Source organism: Lepidochelys kempii, chromosome 1 (assembly GCF_965140265.1).
Source record: "Lepidochelys kempii isolate rLepKem1 chromosome 1, rLepKem1.hap2, whole genome shotgun sequence".
NCBI lineage: Eukaryota > Metazoa > Chordata > Testudines > Cheloniidae > Lepidochelys > Lepidochelys kempii.
The window spans coordinates 77097388-77121338 of record NC_133256.1 but is presented as its reverse complement, the minus strand read 5'-3'; the positions used below and the strand labels follow the sequence as shown (position 1 = coordinate 77121338).

Below are 23951 nucleotides of genomic sequence, written 5' to 3'. Positions count from 1 at the left end.
AGCTGGTGCTACCCATCCTCTTCTCCAGCTTAGTGCCCAGACTGCTGCCACAGTAGCAGCTAGTAGTAATGGAGTTGCTTTATTCCCAACTATTTCCTGGAGCAGCTTTACTTTTAATTTGTTTTTCATGATGCAGCAAGCAATTTATAATCTTTCTTCCTCTCCCTCCTGGTAAGTGGAAACATGGTGATCTCAGCCATCCAGCCCCATCATTGCAGTACTTCCCTTCTAGGAATCGTATGCCCTCGCTTACATAACATCAAAGTGCTTCCACAAACAACAGGGCACTTCAAAGCAGTAGTGTGTACATAAGGCCAGTTAGGCTTCAGAGGGTAAAATAATGCTCTACCTGTGCACAGGCAGCCATTGTGCCAACCCATGGGTTTGAGTGTCAGAGGAGCATCTTAGGACAACTCTTGCCCCAAGAAGCTGCAACTCCTATGTAGAAAAGCCCAATCAGGAACATCTGAGAAGTTCAGGGTGGGTCTAAGCCAGATAAGAGCCATCCAGCTAGCTTAGCGGTAAATCCCAAAAAAGGTCCATGTGCAAAGGAAAAACTCAAAGTATCTACAGTCCCTCTCAGCTATTAAAGTGTGTCCTCAAAACCTTGGGGAAAGAACCAGGATTTGTACACAGTCCCCCTTCTGCCCACAACCAGAAGAATAGAGTGAGACATAACTAGAAGGCAAAAGGTTCAGCAAAAAGGGCCAAGAAATCACAGCTGCACAAGCCAACTGATTCAGGCTCTGAACAGGCAAGGTGGAAAAACAAACACTCTTCCTCCCCCTCCCCCAGAAAACTTGATACTATGTGCCCCTAAATGGCATTTATCCTATAGATTCCCTCAGGGGACTCATTAGATAAGAAGCCTAAGGGCAAATCCTTACATGAGACAGCAATTGTATTGCACCCTTCCAGTGATGATGCAATCCTGACCAGGGAAAGCATAGAAGCAGGAAAGCACTTAGATACTCTAGGACAGCATTTCTCAAACTGGGGTCTGTGGACCCCCAAGGGTACTCCAGGTGGGTCCGTGAGCCCTGTTGATCAACTCCTACCCCTCCCTCCCAGTGCCTCCTGCATGCCAAACAGGAGATTTTAGGTACTAAAAGTCCAGCACGGCAGTGGGGCTAAGGCAGGCTTCCTATCTGCCCTGGCTCTGCACCACTCCCAGAAGTGACCAGCACATCCCTGCAGCCCCAATCCACAGCTCCCATTGGCCGGGAACTGTGGCCAATGGAAGCAGCAGGGGTGGTACCTGTAGGCAGGGGCAGCATGTGGGCATCCCCTCAACTCCCTGTCTAGAAGCCACTGCCAGACACATAGGTTGGTCACTTTTGGGAGCCACCTGAGGTAAGCGTTGCCCAGGCGGAGCCTGCACCCCTCACCCGAACCCCCTGCCCAGTCCAGAGCCTGCACCCAAACTCTTGCACCACAACCCTCTGCCCCAGCTTGGTGAAAGTGAGTAGGAGTGGGGGAGAGTGAGCAACAGAGGATGCGGGAATGGAGTGAGCTGGGGCATGGTCTCAGAGAAGGGGCAGGGTAAGGGCTGAACAGGGGAGCTTGGGCGGTCCCCAAAATTTTTTAAATCAAAATGGGGGTCCTTGGGTTGCTAAAGATTGAGAACCGCTGCTCTAGGATGCAAGAGCCCAAAAATGCCATCACAGAAGTACAAAAAGGTGGCTGCTAGGGTAGTATCATTAGCAAAAGGATACAATAATCCCATTGGAAAGGATATTTTTGTGAAGGAAAATCCAACTGGCGGAAAAGCAGAGCAGCCCTGGCCACTAGCTGCTTTGCAAGAGCTACAACTGTGATGACTAGACCATCTAAAGACTCTGGATGACAAGAGCCAGTCTGAGTGCAAGTCTACCCTTAAGAAAATAACACTAGCAACACCTTTCATCGCAGATGCCTCAAAGGATGCAAAGAAATTCTCGGCCAGGGCCGTGAGTGCACTAGCCAGGTACCACACCTGGTTACATGCCTGTACTGGGAATGCCCACTCCAAAACAAATCCTGAACTTATCCAAATTCCTAGACTCCTGGTTGGAGAAAAATTGGATAAGAGGGGCAGACATCATATCCAAACTGAGGCAATCCCTCCCATCTCTACACAGTGCCCAGTGAAAGGACTACAAGCCCAACAAGAGGTTGTCTATTGTCATCACAGAAGTACCTCAGGAAAGACAGCATGTATATCAGAGGAAAACCCTGGGGCCAGGGAGCAAAACCTGTTTTGGCAGCAATACCTTTAAGAGCTCACTATGACAACAAAAGACTGCCTCCAGCCCAATTTTAATCTAGGAGGCACAATTTTCCATTTCTCAGAAGAATGGGATTGCTTGAGCATGTACAAGTGGGTAAAAGTAGGAAGCAGTTTTGGTTACTCCCCCAAACTAAGGGCCTTACCCCAACCCTGCTTCATCCAATCACGGATACCAAGAACCCTATCGAACACTAGCCCAGGCTGAATGAGATCTCTTACATTCCGGACATAGGACTAATATAATCGGTACCCTCAGAAGAAAGGTTCTTAGGACTATAATGGCCTTCATATCCAGAAGCACACTGTGGCAGAGGACTTCAAATTGATGAACACATGGATGAAGATGAGATGCCCTATGGAGACCCTAGTCTTGACAGTAACATACTGGTACCAAGAGGATTTCCTCACCTCAGCAGACCTAGCAGATGCTTATCTACATATCCCCATATGTCCATGTCACAGTCATTTGAGTTGTGTATGGCACAGCTCACGATAGGTACAAAACACTGCCATTTGGCCTTCCATCAGCCTCCAGTGTTTCCTAAGATGCTCTTTCAGTGCCACAGCTCTTACACTGAGATTGCTTCAAGCAGATGGGTTTGTGATAAACAGCAGGGAAAGGTCATTGACCCCTTCCACAAAGATAGCTCGCCTGATAGTGGATGTAGACACATATGTGGCCAAAATCTATCCCACACTGAACAGATTTTAAAAAAATCCAGAACCAGGTCTTCATGCTCACGAGGAACCAAAGACAATCTACAGCCCAGCGTCTGCAGCTAAGACTTCCGGTTTCACAGGCAAGATTCCACATCAGGTGTTTCCAGAAGTTTCTGTTGAAGGTATGGAACCACTTATCAGAATGCATGCAACACTGGGCACTGGTTCCAAACCAGGGACAGAATCCCCCAAATGGTGGAGAGTCCTAGTGAACATCCACAGGCATCTTCCTGATCCACGGACCTTCAGGTACTTGCAACAGATGCCCACCTAAAATGTTCTATTCTAAATAGGCTTATATACCACACCGACTGAAGAATGTGTGCTTTCCAAAAGTGCCTAGCATCAGCCTAACACCAGTCATGTGTTTGTTCTCTCATCTTCTTCCCTAGGGAGAAGTGTGTGCAGTGGAGTATCTTGTTTCCTGTTTTACAGGGACAAACACACCGCTATATGTTTGTTAGAAAAAGCAGAGTCAAAGAAATGAGCCTTGCAATGGCGCAGAAGGTGGTTAGGTTTGTGACTGTCCTTGGCTCCTGGAGGAGTTCATTCCAATCTTGTTCTGGCCTCCATGAAAGTCTCCATCGCCTGAACAAACGAGCTTTACCCTTATTGTAAAGTTCCATTTTGCCAAAGGAAGAAAGTTGGTGATCCTGGGGTTCATTGCAGATCTTTATGCAATCTGGACCATAGGCCCAGATCACTGAGCTCACTGAAGATCAGGACCAAGGATATTAAACAGGACTAGAGCAGTGTTCCCTCTAATTTTTTCCATCCATGTGTGGAATGAATTTTGTTATGTGCACCATACCAAGGTAATGTGCAGATGTGAGCCACCAGTAGACACCAAAAACCTAAATATGGTTTTAGAAAGTTACCATAGGGATAATCATTCCAGTCAGGACAGGTTGGACATTTTAGAACTCACTACTCAAAGAATTAAATTTAAGCGTAAGAGAGAAATAAAAATTATGAAATGCATAGACCAGTCCAAAAGCTCAAACAGCACACTTTAAAAGAAGTATCAACTGTACAAGTATGTGTTGGGAGGTGAGTGTGAAAGAGAGAGAGAGAGTGTGAAAGAGAGACAGAGATGTGTGTTGCCACTATAAGTATGCTGCCCTTTTAAGTAGATCAGCAAGTTCAGAAACAGCAGCACCTGCCAGCAAGCGCCCTCTGTCCTGAGCCCTGTCGTGTTCCCTACCCCCCCACTCTGTGGAGATGGAGTACAGGGGGTAGGGGACACCCTGACATCAGTACCTCTCTCCTCTGCTCTGCACAGGAAGCTGGAGGCTCCCGGGAGCAACTCTAAGGCAGACAGCAGGAGCAGTGTGGCAATAGGTGGAGGGACACCTGACCTGCGTGGCATTTGATAGCCTGCTGGGCAGCCGCAGAGCTTACAGGGAACTTAGCCAGAGGGTGAACTGATCCTTGTCGTATGGGGGAGTATATCTGGAATACAGAACAGCATAGGAAATGTATTGCTTTGTAGACAGGAATGAAACCATCAGTCTCTTGGAGCTCAGAGCAACAAAGCTATCCCTCTGCAGGTTCCAGAGCCACCTCAAAGGCAACCACATGCAACTCAAACTGGACACCATCACAACAATGGTGTATCTCAAAACCAAGAAGGAACTTGAAACTCAACCCTACATTGGGAAGCAATAACAGTAATGAAATGGGTGGAGGAGAATCCAGTTTCTGTAAGAGCAATACACAAAGGGAGAACCACAGCAGAAGGCAGATTAGCTCAGCAGATGTGCAGCCAAAATTCAAAATGGTGTCTGAGGCAGGTAGTCCTCAACATGATCTCAGAGAAATTTGGTATTTTAGCTGTCAGTCTGCATCACAAAGACAGAATGGTGCCAAAATACTTCATTAGGGAAGAAGATCCAAGGTCAGTAGATATGGATACTCTTGTACATAGGTGGAAAAAGGGCTGCTTTCCCACGACTTCCACTTCTAAGGAAGGTAGCTCAGGAGATAAGGCAAGAGGAAGCAATGGTAATAGTTCTAGTTCTACATTGCACAAGGAGACCAGAAGGCTTATTAAAGATTGGTGTGACTGCAACTCTAGCCACTCTTTCCTAAGTGGATCTACCGCTGGTCCTAACAGCCCTAACCAACCAACCCCTTGAACAGCTGTTACGCCATTCTTTCAAAACCTGCTTCTTGGTCACTAACATGTCTGCTAGATGAGTAAATTAGCAGCCCTATCCATGCAGGAACCATACGGTGTATTCCACAAGAACATGGTTCTAAGGGGTCCAGACTCTTTTACCAAGAGTTTAATCCTCTTTCTGTGCTTTGGAGAAAGTGATCTTCCCATCATTCTTTCCAAGTCCACAGCATCCTACTGAAAAAACTGTAGCGTAATCTGGATTTATGTAGCGCACTAAAGATCTGCCTCGAGCAAAGATCTGCCTCAGCAAGATCAGGTTCATCCGTGTTTGTGTCCTTTCACCCGAAGTATCAAGATCTTTGGGCATCCAAACTAACACTGGCCAGATAGATTAAGTTATGCATTGTAGAGGTGCATACAACATAGGCCTGAGATTTACTTTCTATTCAGGCACTTATTTTCAACAAAAGATTTCTCAGTTTCAGTCTATTCTTTATCCTTCCTGGCTTAATGTTTACTGCTCACTACTTCCCATAGAACACAAAATTATATGGAACAATGGGCTGCAGAAGGCACATAGGGCACATGTGCACTTCAAGTGGAGTAGCTGTAGGGATACTACTCATTGTATGAGAAATTTCTTATCCAGTAGTTTCATTTCTGCTAGCAGCATCTCCCACAATTCTACCCTCCTTTGTATGACATTTAATTTGTCTACAGGTTGTGGGCTAGTTAGACTACTGAACATAGTTCACCGGCTGGCATTAAGGTTATCACTCATTATATTTAAATTTCTACACAGCTTTGGAATGAATCTTCGGGCAGCAAGCCAGAGATGTGAGCATGGCCAGCAGAAGGCTATGCTGTAACACTGAACTACCTCCAGAACCCCAGAAAGGAGGGGAATATCCCATACAAATCACAGAATTGTGGGAGATGCGGTTAGCAGAAAGGAAGTTATCCCCGTAAGAAATTTGTCTTTCCATACCCATTGAAGACAGGAACAAGTAAAGGCAGCTGAATACCCAATAGTATCCAAGAGTTAGTGAAGGATAATGCTGCATATTTGCAAACATTCTTGGAGACGGAAGGAAGAGAATTTGGAGGGGTGACAGTAAGTGGCATACACTTCTGCAGTAGGGAAGCAAACTTGTGAACACAAGTGCTAACAAAAAGGGATAAGCAGCAACAGGCAAGGAAAAGATGAAACGAGGAGCCTGCTGCTACTAAGCAAAGCTGCTGACTCATGGCATTGCTCAGATCAAATATTCTGAAAAGGCCAAGGGTTTTGCCACCTACTTAAGTCAACCTGTGGCTCTGGTCTACTCTTCTCTACTTATGATTCTTCCTTATGGCAAAAAAATATGGCTATTGCTTTATGCTTAAAAAAGCTGTTTCTTTCCCATACACAAAACCACTGCCACTTAGCACCAGTAGTTTTCCACATACTTGAAGTCATAAGTCACCTCCCTCTCTCCATTCTACTGCCTTAGTTCATTTTTTCAAAACTTCCTCATAAATTCAAATAGTCAGAGAATACTGAAAAGGGACCACTACCATTTGACTCAACTTGTGCACAGTCTGTTGTATTAGATAATTTATAACTAGCATTATACTCTTCAACACCATGACCTGTGCAGCTCATTGTAAGTTGAAGCATCAAAATTAGGGCTGTCGATTAATCACAGTTAACTCATGCAATTAACTCAAAAAATTAATCGCAATTAAAAAATTAATGACAATTAATCAGCACTATTAATAGAATACCAATTGAAATTTATTAAATATTTTTGGATGGGGGTTTTTTACGTTTCAAATATATTGATTTCAATTACAACACAAAGTGTTGTACAAAGTGTACAGTGCTCACTTTATATTTTTATTACAAATATTTGCACTGTAAAATGATAAATGAAATTTTTCAGTTCACCTCCTACAAGTACTGTAGTGCAATCTTTTTCTTGTGAAAGTGAAACTTACAAATGTAGATTTTTTTTTGTTACCTAACTGCACTCAAAAATTAAACAATATAAAACTTTAGAGCCTACAAGGCCACTCAGTCCTACTTCTTGTTCAGCCAATTGCTAAGACAAACAAGTTTGTTTACATTTAAGGGAGATAATGCTGCCCGCTTATTTAGAATGTTACCAGAAAGTGAGAACAGGTAGTTCACATGACACTTTTGTAGCCGGCATTGCAAATTATTTACCTACCAGATATGCTAAATATTCGTATGTGCCTTCATGCTTCAGCCACTATTCCAGAGGACATGCTTCCAGGCTGATGACACTCGTTAAAAAAAAAAAAAAAATGCATTAATTAAATTTATGACTGAGCTCCTTGGGGGAGAACTGTCTGTCTCCTCCTCTGTTTGCCCCCACTCTGCCATATATTTCATGTTACAGCAATCTTGTATGAGAACACTTTGTTCATTTTAAGAACACTTTTACTGCAGATTTGACAAAACGCAGAGAAGGTACCAACGTGAGATTTCTGAAGACAGCTACAGTACTCAACCCAAGGGTTTAAGAATCTGAAGTGCCTTCCAAAATCTGAGTGCAACGAGGTATGCAGCATACTTTCAGATATCTTGAAAGTACAACACTCTGATGCAGAAACTGCACAACCTGAACCACCAAAATGGAAAATCAACCTTCTGCTGGTGGCATCTGACTCAGATGATGAAAATGAACATGCGTCAGGCTGCAATACTCTGGATCGTTATCGAGCAGAACCAGTCATCAGCATGGACGCATGTCCTCTGGAATGGTGGTTGAAGCATGAAGAGACATATGAATCTTTAGCGCATCTGGCACATAAATATCTTCCACTGCTGGCTACAACAGTGCTATGCACGGCTGTTCTCATGTTTAGGTGACATTGTAAAGAAGCGGGCAGCATTATCTCCTGCAAATATAAACAAACTTGCTTGAGCAATTGTCTGAACTAGAAGTAGGACTTGAAGGGCCTAAAATTTTATATTGTTTTGGTTTTTAATAGTTTTTTTGTACATAACTCTACACTTGTAATTCAACTTCAATGATCGAGATTGCACTATAGTACTTGTATAAGGTAAATTGAAAAATACTATTCTTTTGTTTTTTACTGTGTAAATATCTGTAATAAAAATAAATATAAAGAGCACTGTACGCTTTGTAGTCTGTTGTAATTGAAATCAGTATATTTGAAAATGTAGAAAACATACAAAAATATTTAAATAAATTGTATTCTATTATTGTTTAACAGCACAATTAATCTTTTTAATCGCGCATTAATTGCAAGTTTTTTAATTGCGCAATTAATCAGGATTAATTTTTTAATTGCTTCACAGCCCTAATCAAAATCAAAATCAGTACCTTCAACACCAGACTTACATCACAATAAAATCAGCTTTAGTCCAAGTTGTTTCCTGCCCCACTTGAAAGAAGAGAAGTATCTTAATGTCCTTAGTCTGGCATGATACTAAAAACAAAACTATTCAAAACAATCTAGGGTGTGAGGGAGAAACAATCAGTCTTTATTACATTAAATCGCTTAAAATTATACAATAATTTTCAATATAAAAAACCCTTGTTAAAACAATATAAATTGTTTTCTTTAAATGTAAACAGTGACCATTTTGTGCAATATGTGCCAACTGATGAATTAAGTAAAACTAGATAAATGTGATGGTCAAAAGGGCACTGTAGTTCATTAGTACAGTAGGTTTTCTAAACATAATTAAAAATGTTTTTCTTAAGTCAAAATAAATAGTTGGTTGCTTCTTGGCACACTCTATTTGGAGAGAGAAAAGAGGATAGACAATACATACAAAAACTTTTATACAATTCACTATTTTCACATTCATCCAGTTGTGCTATTCATTTTTTGCCTTACCTATGAAAAAGCTTATTTTACACAGGGAACAATTAAACAATTTTAGTGATTACTTTATTATTTGTGACTAATTTGAAAACTCTGATCATTGAACATGCAGCTCTGAAGAATCCAACTAAAATTTAATTTTAAAATGATAAACCACATTTAATCTCACATTTCAACCAGAAGAGTCCAGAAGTTCCACTGATACTACAGGGATCATTTTCATTACTGGTACAGGGCAAATTCTTTGGAAAAAAATGTATTGTCTTAGAAATACTTGTACTGGTCTACCAATGTGCTTCTAGCATAATCAGCTCACAAGATCCAACCTTACATTCACATAAAATTCTGATTACCATATTGCTTTCCGTCTTCTTCCTCCCACCTTACATTGGCATAATATTAGCATCCATTATATGTTGGTTATCATAAAAATATAAAACCCCAAACATTCCTTATTACCCTCTGGAAGTCTGAAATCCTTGCTTTCAAATGGCATAAAGCATTAAATTATCTGTTTTGCTAGATAGTGGCTACTAAAATCATGCCAATACAAGCAGGAAGCAGAAACGGGGAAGCAGGATGACAAACAATGTTGTTTTAAATTTCTGATCTCATGACATGCCAGAGAATAGAATGCTTTGCACACCATTAGAAAGCAGCATGTTCAGCTTCTAATGGTATAAAGATATTTTTATAACCCTGATGGTTTGTGAGATCACACCTAAATATACAGTTCAGGACATAAATGCACTGTAAATTTTTAATCCCTGTATTATTCAAATGGACCTAAGACACAATACAGAAACGTAGTGCCAAACCTAGTTGATAGTTATATCTCCTATTTCAAGGGTTTATCATCACAATTAAATAATGAAGTGTGACTTATCCTCCTTGGCATAGAGACTATGGCAGGGACCAACCTTTATTTATGCCAAGAACCTTAAACTGACAGGTAAAGAAGGACAAAGTTTAAAAATGTAAAAAAACCAACCAAACAAAAAAAGCACCTCAGAAAAGTATGTTAATTTGTTGATTACACATTTTAAATGAATCACAAATTTCGATTTTTTTTTACAATACTTAAGTTTGAAGAAACAGAAAATTAATAATATTTTATTAGTGATATAGAAGTCTCCCTGTTAATTTCAATGTACATTTTCTCCAGAGTGGTCATTGCTGAGGTAAGGATAACAAACATACAGAGGTTTGTGATTTGACAAAATTTCACAAGCTATTTTGCCTTTCAAGTAACAATTCAGATGACTTGTTTTTAAGTGCCATACAAATCGTTCTCACATTTTATCTTCAAAAAGTGTTCAAAATGTAGTTCAAAATGCAATTGAGACACAACTGATTCCATTTGCAAAAGTCATATGTGCCAAAGGCTACTTGTCAGTCTTGGTCTAATCACTTGGATAGAGGCATTTCTTCAGGTTATTGCATAGAATGACAGGCAGACTCTCCATCCAATATCTTGGGACTGTTTGTCCTTACTATAATAGAAAAAGAAAAAAAGCTTAACTGAAAGAATTTGATAATGGGACAAACGTGCATTCTAAAGCTTCTAAGATTAGGTTATCCACAAAGGTAGAGTGCCAAGTTCCAATATCTTTGTCTCCAAGAGCCAGGCTGGTGAGTAATTCAATGTATTATTTCTTCAGGTTTTTAAGTCCAATGGTTTTTGTAAACTTGGCTAGTCAAAACTGACATGTTATCTTTGCCAGTTTGCACCACTAACTTAAACAAATCCAACAATAGCAAAATTAAGGATATATAATATAGTGTTTTTCTATTGAATATCTATTTTCAGTGTTGTCAAATCATTCCGGAAGCTTTGCTAGAACAAAAAAAAAAAAATTGAGAAATATTCTCTCATCGAGTCCCTCCACATTCTCTCATTTAGGATTTGCCCTTACAGCGATTGCCACTGTTTATTTTCCTGAATCATCAGACTTTTCTTAGTCAGTCTTGAATTTTTCCCCCTGATACAGTATGACTACAGCAACTTTTTGTATAGCATCTTTCATGCAAACTGTATTCCCAACTGCTTTTCAGCGTTAAATTACAAAACACAAAGTAGAGGCAAAATAGAAGAGAATTGAGGCAGATATGGGAAGACTGTTGCAAATATCAGAAACTGTAAAGGAAGTACCAGCAATGTAGATATTATATAGAGGGCCACAGGTCAGTGGTTGTAAGCAAATGGTGTAAGAAAATATCTGAGTGATTAGGGCAAGTCCATGGGAAGTTTTTAAAAACAAACTTCTCTTCGTATTGAAATTGATAAGGAGCTAGTTGAGTTGATTGAGATGGAGATGATTTATTCCTTAGAACAGACAGGAAGTTATTCTGCAAATACAATAGTCCACAGAGGTGGGATTTGGGAATTACCACTGAAAAAGGAAGCTGAAAAAGTGAAATCCTAGCTAAGATGTCAGTGTATATGGAAGTGAGAATATGAACAATATTGCAGAGAGGTTGACAAGCCAATCTATGAACCTAGGAAAATGTGAGAAGAGGAGCAAGAAAATTAAGATCACAAGTTATATTCGGAGAACAGTGAAGGAAAGTGGAATAGATGAAGAGGAAGTTGGTAAAAAAGAATGAATATGGGAAAAGATCCTTGTGGAACTCCATAAAAGGAGAAGCCTTTGTGTAGAGGAAGTATCAACAGGGAAAGAAAACTATCAGATACAGGCAAGAATGCAACTAGACACCTGCACAGCTATTGAAGTTGGGCAGGAGAATGGGGTAGTTCAGTTTCAAATACTCAGCAGATTTCAAGGAGAAAGAAGAGGGAGAGAGCACCAGCAACAATAGAAAAGACATAGTTAACTAGGAAGAAAGGAGGGCTTCTATACAGTGGCCAAAAATAAAACTAATATTTTCATACTGAAACTCCAAGATACTATTCTGCTAAAAAGTGTTTAAGCAATGAGGTTAGAAACTGAAGATAAAAATTGGTCACTGTGTACTCTCAAGAACTAGTAAAAGTAAAAGGAGTGGTTGACAATTGTCCACTAGAGTGGGCAGATGACAAGCAAGGGCAGGGGATAAGGAGGTAAAGTTTTTGGTAAAGAACTAGGTATCAAACAAGTCCCAGAGGAGTCCCTCACTGCTACTTCTGTGCTTAAATCCATCGGACCACACTCAAACGAGAAGTTTTCTTTTGCACATTCAGAAAAAGATTATGAGGGAAGTGTGAGCTAGTTATGGAGTGCACAATGAATAAATAAGGATTACCAATACTGTAGTTATGGAAATAGAACTATACTGTGTGCTTCACACCACCATCTGGCAATTTCACAGCAGATATTTTGATGTAACATGAACTCCCCTCCCCCCCGCCCCGTCCGTGAGATGTTAACTAAGCATTTGAGGGCCCATGTCTGGAAGAAATATTGGTGGATGAAAACTAGAGGTGCTGATCAGGGGCAATGTCTACGTTACATGTATACTAAATGGCTGTGTTGCAAAATCTAATCTACTTTTTGCTTTATTTAGAGAACAGTGAATTTACAGAGACTGTAGAACATAATATACCCAGAATATCTTCCAATAGCTCAAACTGGTTTCTTGTGAATTAGGGATGTCAAGCTATTAAAAAAATTAATCACGATTAATCACACTGTTAAATAATAGAATACCATTTATTTAAATATTTTTGGATGTTTTCTACATTTTCAAATATATTGATTTCAATACAACACAGAATGCAAAGTGTACAGTGCTCACTTTATATTTATTTTTGATTACAAGTATTTGCTCTGTAAAAAAACAAAAGAAACAGTATTTTTCAATTCACCTCATACAAGTACTGTAGTGTAATCTCTTTATCATGAAAGTTGAACTTACAGATGTAGAATTACATACAGAAAATAACTGCATTCAAAAATAAAACAATGTAAAACTTTAGAGCCTGCAAGTCCACTCAGTCTTACTTCTTGTTTAGCCAATCACTCAGACAAACAAATTTGTTTACACTTGCAGGAGATAATGCTGCCCGCTTCTTGTTTACAATATCACCTGAAAATGAGAAAAGGCGTTCTCATGGCACTGTTGTAGCCGGTGTGGCAAGATATTTATGTGCCAGATGTGCTACAGATTCATATGTCCCTTCATGCTTCAACCACCATTCCAGCGGATATACGTCTATGCTGATGGCAGGTTGTGATCGATAATGATCTGAAGCAGTGCAAACCGATGCACGTTCATTTTCATTATCTGAGTCAGTTTCCTCATCGGAGTGTTTGCTCTTTTAACACTTTTGAAAGCATGCTCCACACCTCACCCCTCTCAGATTTTGGAAGGCACTTCAGATTCTTAAACCTTGGGTCGAGTGCTGAAGCTATCTTTCGAAATCTCACATTGGTACCTTCTTTGTGTTTTGTCAAATTTGCAGTGAAAGTGTTCTTAAAATGAACAACATGTGCTGGGTCATCATCCGAGACTGCTATAACACGAAATATATGGCAGAATGTGGGTAAAACAAAGCAGGGGACATAAAATTCTCCCCCAAGGAGTTCAGTCACAAATTTAATTAACGCATTATTCTTTTAACAAGCATCATCAGCATGTCCTCTGGAATGGTGGCCAAAGCATGAAGGTGCATATGAATGTTTAGCGTATCTGGCATTTAAATACCTTACAATGCCAGCTACAGAAGTGCTATGCAAATGCTTGTTTTCACTTTCTGTTGACACTGTAAATATGAAGTGGGCAGCACTATCTCCTGTAAATGTAAACAAACTTGTTTGTCTTAGTGATTGGCTGCACAAGAAGTAGTACTGAGTGGACTTGTAGGCTCTGAAGTTTTACATTGTTTTGTTTTTGAGTGCAGTTATGTAACAAAAAAATTCTACATTTGTAAATTGCACTTTCACGACTCAGATTGCACTACAGTACTTACATGACGTGAATTGAAAAATAGTATTTATTGTGTTGATCTTTCACAGTGCAAATATTTGTAATCAAGAATAATAAACACTTTAATTTCAATTACAACACAGAATACAATATGTATATAAAAATGTAGAAAAACATTCAAAATATTTAATAAATTTATATTGGTATTCTATTGTTTAAACAGTGCGATTAATCATGATTAATTTTTTTTTGAGTTAATTGCATGAATTAACTGCGATTAATTGAGAGCCCTAATGTGAATGTTGTCCAGTGTCCAAACATGGAAACATTAGATTAAGAAACTGCTAAATATTCACCCATTCTAAGGTTGCTAAAATGTAGAGTGTATTTCTATTGAAGCTGGTACAGCTAAGATTTGGGAACAATTTGACACCTCTAGAAACCTGCCACTAGTGTTCACGGAAACAGCTCAAAAGAAAAAATGCTATCAATTTTTGTTTCAAGTCCAGCTCACAGCCTCCCTAATTTTCCATGTCCAGTGGATGTGGGTTAGGAGAACCTGTATAGATTGCTGCTTCCCAGCTCCCTATAATACATATGAAACAAGCAGCAAGGCAGCAGTTTGGTCTGCTCCCTGAACTCAGTTGTAGTATTACTGTGTTCATCATTCTTCAGGTCCTACAAGATAAATTATTAACAGGTACCAGCCAATAGCATTTTAAGTTCTCCATAAAAATCCACATACCATTTTTGTGTAATCCCTGAATCTGATGTTCGTTGGTATGTTTCCAAGTAGAAAAGTTGCAAGTTGGATTTTGGCTGAATAATGTATTGTATGTTTTTACTTTATGGAAACATGGTTGAATCTCTGGAGACTTTGCCCTCAACAGCTGATTGTCTTTATGGTTTAAAACAGGAAACTCCTAGGTTTGTAAACAAATTTCTTTTATTATCATTCTTTCAAAAATTCTCATTTCAATAAGTTAACAATTCAGACCTCACTTCATTTGAATCAGTCCCTGCTATAACGGGTGCTGATCTCAGGATATTACAGAAACAAGGTGGTTGAGGCAATATCTTTTATTGGACCAACTTCTGATGATGAAAGAGAGCTTACACATGCTGTAGAAGAACTCTGTGCAAGCTAGAAAGCTTGTCTCTTTCACCACCAGAAGTTGGTCCAATAAAATACATTATCTCAACCATCTTGTCTCCTTGTTATAAAGGATCATTTTGGGGGTTAAGTCACTGGAAGTTTCAGATCACCAGTATAAAACAGTTTTATCTTCATCCCTTCCTGAAAATTAAAACAGAAATAAAAAACAGCTATTTCCCCTATAGTAACTATGGTTCTTAGAGGTATTGTCAACTTCTGGTGCACATGCACCCTGTGTGAGTGAGATTGGATGCTTTTGGCCTGCAGTGTCCATTGGGAGAGAGGCATGCCCTGATCGCTCGTGTGTCTCATCATTTCCCCCTCCCCGCAAGGGCATAAAGGGCAGAGCAGAGCCAGCTGCTCCTCAGTTCCTGCACAAATACAAATTTGGGGTAAAAGGGGACTCTGTAGTAGTGGGGAAGGAAGACAGGTCATGGAATACACATAGACAATATCTCAAAGTTACCATTCGCTTTCATGTGATTCTCCATACATATTTCTCTGCTGATGATTCTCAAACTTTGACCTGATGTACTTGCTCAATAGCTACTCAAATATCAACTGCAGGACCGCTCTGCCAAAACGGGTATTAGATCCTGATGCCTCAACTGGGGAATAATGTCATGTAAATATATGACCAGATCCCCAGGTCACTGAAGACCTTCAGATTTCAGAGATGGTTACACTTTTCAAGAAAGCCATAGAATTTACCTCAGCTCTAGTGGAGTGAGCCCTAACCTGCACTGAGGATCTAATTTGCCTAGCTCATAAAACCCTAAAGTAAGTAGACACCCACTTAGATAGCCTCTGGGAAGATGCCTGACCTTTCATCCAACCTGCAAAAGCTACAATTAGTCAAAAGAAAACTAAACGTTTTGGTCCTATCCAGATAAAATAACAGAGGCTTAAGCACATCCAGGGTATGCAAATTTGGCTTCCTCTTGGTGGGAGTGGAGTTTAGGGAAGAGCACAGGTACATGACCCATTTGATTCAAATGCAAGTCTGAGACTACCTTGGGTAAAAATGTAGTGTGGGGCCTAAGGGTGACCTTCTCCTTATGGACTACAGCATCTGATGGGCCAGAATTAAGTGCTTGTATTTTTCCTATTTTCCACGCTGATATAATTGCCACTAAAAAGGCCATTTTCAAGGACAAATGATATTAGGAGCTCAAAGGGAGTTGCCATCAACCCAGCTAGGACTGCACAGAGATGCTAGGGGAGAAGTGACTGATTGGGGAAAAACATGAATGAGACCCGTAAGCCTAGCTACCACAAGATGGGAGAAAATGGTGTTGCCCTGCATGGAGGAGATGGTCAGCTGATTCTCTGCCATAGAGCTAATGGACAATCCTTTTTTTTAAAAAAAAAAATCTTAGTAGATATGCAGATTCCAGCTATTCTGGACTCTGCATATCTAGAGGAAATATGCTATTGACCCCACTTTTGAAATGTTACAGATAAAGGATCCTGAGTGTCCATTTGTGGTCTTCTAAGAATTGCTTTATTAGGTGGCAGTTCCCTGGGGACAACTCCAACAATGTCCTTGGTGCCAAGATCATCAGTCCTGAGAGAGTAAACATCAGTACCATAGATTTGGTATTGGGCATGGCTTGAATCTTTTCATAGGCCAGTACCATGTTCTCCAGGGTGTCATCAGGACTCATTCTGGGCTGAGCCACCCTTTGAGGGAGTGAAGTGAGAGTTTTGCTTCTTCCAGCTAGGCCCTTCCCAGAGGCAAAAAAGGCACCTTGAGTGACCATTGTTAAAGAACACAGCTGTCTCACATGAAGGGCAGTTCTTGAAGCCAGGAGACTTTAGGTATGTCTACACCTTGAGCTGGTTGCGTGATTCCCAGCTTACATAGACATACTTGGGCTAGCTCTTATCAACCTACCACACAAAACAGTAATATAGCCAGGGTGGCACAGACGGTAGCAGTGGCACAGGCTAGCCATGCCAAATACAAACCCATCTGAATCCTGTCCATACATATTCAGCACAGTTAACCTATGCTGCCACTTGCTGCTTCCCATGCTTCACTACTCTCTTTAGCATGCTAGCTACACAAACTGGGAATCACACCCTCAGCTCCAAGTGTAGATAGAACCTTTGGTTCAGACAGAGGAAAAAATTCCTAACACTAACAGAAGCTTGGGGGTTTTTTTGCCAACAGATGTACCAACCCTGTACACACTAACAGTAACTAATTTAACACCTAACTAACAATACAAAGATATGTTTATTTGCTTCATAAAGCACATAGTGATGCAGACACTGCAGGATTCTGTCTCACAGCCATGGATGGTAAGAAAGAACTGAAGGGCAGTCGGACCCATTCTGACCTTGGGTGGGGATGTCTGAGGGCATTCAAGCTGCAGACACAGCCCCAACAGATACTGCTGTGCAATATAATCTGATTTCATGCACACAGGGCATAGGTGTACCAAGAGTGGAATACATACAAACATTTGAAGAACTGAATAATTCCCCTTTGTTTTAGTCTAATATATCCCCTTTCACTATTCTCAGAAACTGTATTATGTGTTTGTTGCTTTCCCTTGCCTCTGTACAATGAGATCACAAGTGGAAGTAGAGATCTCAAGTTGAAAAATTCTCTTAAAGACATTCCTCAGCATACTGAATCAAGTCAACACCATGGAACTTTTAAGATACCCAGGGACGGCACGTTGTCCATTTGTAGTCTCACCAATGTTTTTGCCAAAGAACACTGGGCCAAGTTCTCCCCAAGCCCCCAGTGCTTTTTACTCCTGATGGAATTCTGCACGCCCGCACAGGCAGGGAATTGTTATGGTGATCAGATATCTATCCCTCCATGCAGAAAAAAGAAGAAGAAATCTTCTGGAGACACGTGCCTCTTCCTGGACAGCCTAGGCGGCGCATCTGTTCCAGCACACCTGGAGCAGCCATCAGAGACGCAAATCACTGCGGGGGCAGGATGTACGCACCTGCCTGGGAGACATTAATCACCGTCGGGGGTGGAGTGGGCTGGGCATGCATGTGTGTGAACAAGCCAGAGAGACTTGCTACAGAGTGGCTTGCCGGGCATGGGGGGCTTGGGGTTGTTAAGCATGAGACAGGCTCTGTCCCCCGAGGCAGAAATGTAGTAGCCTGCCTGCCTATGTTCCTTTACTGCAAGGAAGCAAGCAGCTGTTTTGCCAGAGTTAGAAATGCAATCAGCCAGTGTCATCCCTTAAACTGCATGGAGGCTCATTTTATAACAGGGATTGGATTGAAACAAAATTCAGTCAGTTTTTGCTTGAGATGGGATAAGGTGTGGAAGAATAAGAGTCTGCTCTGTGCATTCCTTCAAAACTGTTTCAATGTTTGAAATAAAAGATTGTTCTAAATGTGAAAATAACACATTGTTAATGTTGCTATTGATCGTTAATTGATCTCATTCTCTGAGACAAAAATGTAGCAGCCTGCCTGAATAGTAACATTGTTAATGTTCCTATTGTTAACTAACTGTTCCCATTCTCAGCCAATTCCCCCCAGAAGCATAAAACACGGAAGAGTTTTAAGGCTCCTTTACATTGCTAGAGTGATGTAAAGGAGCCTTATTATAAATGACCATAAGGGAATCCTCAGCTAGGAGATCTATGTGCTTTCTTACTTTTTTTCCTGTGCCAAAGTGGCCCAATGGAGTTAGATTACAGATCAGGATTTATTTTACTTACCCATTAAAAAACAACAACAACAAAAAATAAAAGACTGAGGGCAAATAAAACATTTATCAAGAAGTCACTAAAATGTCAGGACAATCAGAACCAAGCACTTCCCAAAATACCCAGCCCGGTCCAGATGAAGTTACTAAAGGGCAAAAGGGATATATTTGTTCTTTTGCATGACATCAAAAACGGCTACACCAGGTTCTCATGCTCGAGAATTCCCTACAAAACTGCATGTAGACGGGGACAAATTATTTTGCACATCCTGCAACGTTGTTCTCATCCATGACTGATGGTCTGTAATTGTGGATCATTTTGCATTTAAAAAACAAAAAAACCGACATTATTTTGACAAATAACATATGCAGAATTTTTAATTTTTTGGCACAGAATTCCCCCAGGAATAGCCTTTGCTGTCATCAGAACACGTGAATTTTAAAATTAGGATTTTCAGTATATTTTTCTTTATTTTACAGATCCATGTTTTTAATCTAATACTTGACACTAAGACCAAATAAATTTGCTGTCTACAAGTTCCCACAGGTTCTTAGAAACAATCTGTCAAATCCCTGACCTAGCAGGGAGTGGTGTGAAGGAATGGATATTGAAAATGGAAAAACATATTCTACAGACTAACAAATTTATTTGAGCATAAGCTGTAGTTCACGAAAGATTATGCTCAAATAAATTTGTTAGTCTCTGAAGTGCCACAAGTACTCCTTTTCTTTTTGCAAATAGACTAACACGGCTGCTACTCTGAAACATATCATTCTATGCATTTCCTACCTTAGTTCTGGAAAGCTGAGATTTGTTCTGAGCCTCATAAGAATGTACATTATTGTCTCTGCAATTGTTCTCAGCCCCAACTGTATCCATAATGCTGCTTCCACATGTCTGTGTATTATAGCCACTGTCCACCTAGGAACAAAAGCCAGGAATTAATATCCTATGTACTCTGTTCCAGATAAGCTCCCCTATTTCTTGTGCATTACTTATTTTAATTTACATTTGTATTGCCCCTACTTCATAATCCTTTCATACTGTATTTATAAACTTAATCTATCATACAAGCTATACATATCACTGATTAAAATATGAACCATTGAAATACAGCCACATCTAAAGGTGATATCTGGCAACTGTTTAACAATGCATGCTTAGAGTCACTTCTGTCCTAAACTATTATCTGATTGAAACTTCAGGGAAAAGTTAAATAGGCAAATTGGAAATACTTGTGAGTACAAGTACATGCCCTTTGGACATTTAATGGTCACAACTGAGAACTTTTCAAATATTAAGGTGTCAGCATCTTCAGCAGGACAGTTCCTACTACTATCATCATAGTTTCTTCACTACCTTCAAAAACCAGGACTTCTTTGGAGACCTCCTATACAAGGTGATATGGCTAGATGTGTGTGGCTTGCATATTTTACAAGATAATACAATTGCAGGCTTAAATAAAATTGACAATCTATTTGTGACTTAAAAAGCAAAAGGCGGCTGCATTATGTAATAACTTAGTTAACTGCAGCAGATTCATTAGAAACAAGAGGAGATAGTAAATTGGTCAACCAGAATCCAAGTAGTTTGGGATTAATCCACATTTACTACTGTGGTAGCATAAGAAATATTTCCTTGAATTGCTGTGTTGCCAGTCAAATAGAACAAGCTTTAAGTCACACAATTCAGTGTTTACACCCCATCAGATAAGAGCTGACAGAAAGTATATCCAGAATGGTAGAGGGACAAATGTGAAAACTGAGAGATTAAACTTGGGGTATAATTTACTAAATTATTTAAATAAAACAAAAACCCTTACCTGAATACTACTGCTGTCACAAGGAATTACACTGCTTTCCGCAAGAGGTGATATGCACATGTGAGAGCTTTCAATACTGAAAGTAATTCCTGTCATGAAGCTGGTCATTGGCATACTGCTATTACCAACACATTCCTTAACCCAAGTGTTCTCATCTGACACCTCAACTGTATCAACCATATCAACAGTATTATTTTCTTTTAAACCTTCTATATCCTGCAACGATGCCAGTCCTTGTTCACAAGCTTCAGAGTGATCTGGTGAAATAGATACAGTTGCCACAACTAGATGTGTACCGTGTGCAAAAGTATCACCATCCTGCTGCTGTAAATTTACTCCAGTGTCCATCTGTGGTAACAGAACTTCTGCAGGTAGGGCATTCTCTTTGTCTTCTGCCTCTTCGTTGTGATTTTCAAGGGTAAATGGTATCCTAATAAGGGAAGTTTGATATTGTGCAGTCCCTCTGCATGCTCCAAGTCTCATAGGAGAGCAATTTTTAATTGGAGAACAGCCATCTATATAAGGACTTCTAGTACTTGGGGGTGTCATTCTGTTTGAGACTGGTGCAGACGGAACATCCGGAGAACGAAAAGTCAACTTTCTTTGTTCTGTCCATAGTAAAAACAGAATAATTCAATTCATTAGATATCAGATGGAGGAAAAGCTAACAGTCTGAATCCTAGGACCAGAAGTCACTAGAACAACTACAGCCACACTAAGCGGTGATTCTCTTGAGTATCATCTCCTAGCACTAAAGGCATTTGATACAACTATTTTTAAAAGTTATACTTGTTACACACACGTTTAGCCATCATACTTTCAAATTTTAATCCTGCTTATCTAAAGCTTTCCTTTCTCTGAAAGGTCTACTACTGCAGAGACCAGGTCAGGGATCGGCAATCTTTGGCACACAGCCCGCCAAGATAAGCCCCCTTGCGAGCCGGTTTGTTTACTTGCCGCGTCCACAGGTTCGGCCGAGCGCAGCTCCCTCTGGCTGCGGTTCGCCGATCCAGGCCAAGGGATGTGCTGGCTGCCGCTTCCTGCAGCCCCCATTGGCCTGGAGCGGCGAACCATGGCTAGCGTGAGCTGTGATCAGCCGAACCTGTGGACGCGGCAGGTAAACAAACCAGCCTAGCCCGCCAGGGGGCTTACCCTGGCGGGCCCCCGTGTCCCAAAGGTTGCCGATCCCTGGATCGGGTTTTCAAATGGCAGTACCAAATTGTGTCAAAATGAACAGTCCCTTACCCCCAAATGCTTCCAGTCCAATAACCTAAAATCCATACTAGGCAAGTACTGTAGATTTCTTAGAACACATTAGTTCTACAAAAGCTTTTTGAGGGTGAAAATTATCAGAACTTTATACAATCAGGCATAAAGTGAAAAGTAGCTATTCAGACTTTATACATAACTTTGCAGAAGTATCTCATAGCAGGTTCTGACTGAATCAGCTATGCAAACAGACTAAGATTTTACAGAACACAGAATACCAATACTGCCAAATTGCAACAAATTATGGAGTCTGATATGGATAAGCATCCACTAGGTTTCTAAACTAGTGAATTCATTTAATCTCAGCTTAATCTAGTTATAGGGATCAGGGCTCAAATGTAAGACACTAACCCTATCAAAATAGTTTTTCCTACAACAATTCTGACTGCTCATCTTATTTTTGATACATAACTTCAAACAAAACCCTTCTCCTCAGATCATATTGCTCCCCTTTACTTTATTTCATACTATGAGTTTTCATGATTCCTTTTTCCACTTTTTCCCACTAAAAAAATTTATTTTTTTGCACTTTCTAAGTAATTCTGTTCAGGTAAACATTTTATACATTTACATTGATGACACTTTACTGTTCAACATGCCATGTGCCATACTAGATGAGACCACTGGACTATCAAGTCAAGTACCTGCCTCTAGATGGATCGTTTTTTCATCACAAGAAATACAAGCTGCATGAAAGGAGACTGTATATAAAGTCAAACCATACCTGACAATGGTGTCTTCCTTATCTGAAAAGCAATTGGAGAAAAAGTAGGGGAAGCAATATTTGCAGGGGACCTCTCTGGAAACGTGGGACTGGTAATGCTTCCCAGACTGTATGCCCTTGTACCTCCCTGAATAGGACTGGAGGAAAACTGACCCTTTAATACAAAGAGTAAGAATTAGCTTTTACATAATATAAATTTATAGACTGATGTACAAATTTGTAGACTTGAAAGTACAGTGCTACTGGGAAAATAATTCTATTCCTGCTTCACTGACACTCTCAATCAAGCATTTCACTGCTGCAATATTCCATTTGAAATTCTCCAGTTGGATTTTATGATGCCTCATAGGAAATCCAATGCTTCCAAAGAGGAGTACTAATTAAGACTATGTTATCAATCATATTAGAACTAACAGGAGCCAGACTACTGTATAAGGATTTTCCTAATCAACAGCCAAATTACTGTTTAGTATTTGTATTATTGTTATGCCTACAACGTTTTATCTCCCAAATGGCAGACACCCCAAAGCAGAATGGAATGTTGCCCCCAATGCAGTGACAGATTGAGTAGACTGCACACTGACACCATTGGATATTTTAACAGAATCCACACTATCTGAAGGACATAACTTTGAAGTCAACCAAAACAGACCTTTCATCTGAAAGAGTCAGAAGAAGCTGTGCTCTTATCTCAGGCCAAATCTACAGTAGGAACAGTTTGTTTTCATAGGTATAACCCACATATTGTATTGGTAAAGTAGTAATTGTGTGGACACAGAGTTTGCTGGCAAAACTGCGGTTTTGCCAAAATAGCTTATTCAAGCCCCCTAACAAAATAAGTTCTACTGGAAAAAGCACAGTACATAACTCAGCGTTTTTGCCAACACAGTTATAATGGTCAGAGACCACAGACATAGCATCTCTGACTAACATAACTATGCCAGCAAAAGTCTTTTGTTTAGATCTATTCTCAGCAGGAAGTAGCAATTTGCACATCACCAGAAAATGTGAGTTGGAGCTAAGAAAAACAACGTTCAGACATTCATGCCTTAGTTGTGATCTTGTTTTCATTTAGTATAATATGCTCCTGGCTGGTTGAAGGTCTCATTTAAAGTGAGTTTGTGTTGGAAACTGATGGCTCAAGAAATTGATGGACTTCCAATTCACTTGTAGTTCACTTCCAATTCACTTGTATATTAAAGCATGCCAGAGGTGCATCTGTATTTTACATTCCTAGATCTAAGAGTTCTGAACAAAGATCACAAATGAGTAAATAGCACTGTAAACATAGCAGTTCTGTAATACGATACCATCCTTTCAAGGAAAATACTTATTCTACTTTGAAGTGTAAAAAAAGTGCCTTTTTTGCTTTATTATGTATAAGGCTTCTGATTTTTGGTTTTATTCCATAAACACCCTTGACACAAATGAGCGGGGGAGGGAAGAGAAA

The 23951-nt window shown here is 40.1% G+C and overlaps 1 protein-coding gene across 6 annotated transcripts in view; it reads right to left on the bottom strand.

Annotated features, from left to right (window-relative positions):
• Positions 1 to 8559: 8559 nt before the first annotated feature.
• The window catches only part of BORA (BORA aurora kinase A activator), a 47240-nt gene continuing 31848 nt past the window's right edge, over positions 8560 to 23951 (bottom strand). For 5 of the 6 annotated variants that reach the window (XM_073346656.1, XM_073346639.1, XM_073346664.1 and 2 more), the window contains 5 exons: positions 22502 to 22655; positions 20509 to 21116; positions 19476 to 19607; positions 14587 to 14764; positions 8560 to 10468 (listed from right to left, as the gene is read on the bottom strand). In XM_073346656.1, coding sequence (XP_073202757.1) covers positions 10410 to 10468; positions 14587 to 14764; positions 19476 to 19607; positions 20509 to 21116; positions 22502 to 22655 — 1131 coding nt within the window. In that variant the 3' untranslated portion in view covers positions 8560 to 10409. The remainder of the gene's footprint in view (positions 10469 to 14586; positions 14765 to 19475; positions 19608 to 20508; positions 21117 to 22501; positions 22656 to 23951) is intronic. The other variant, XM_073346672.1, reaches the window with a different exon arrangement.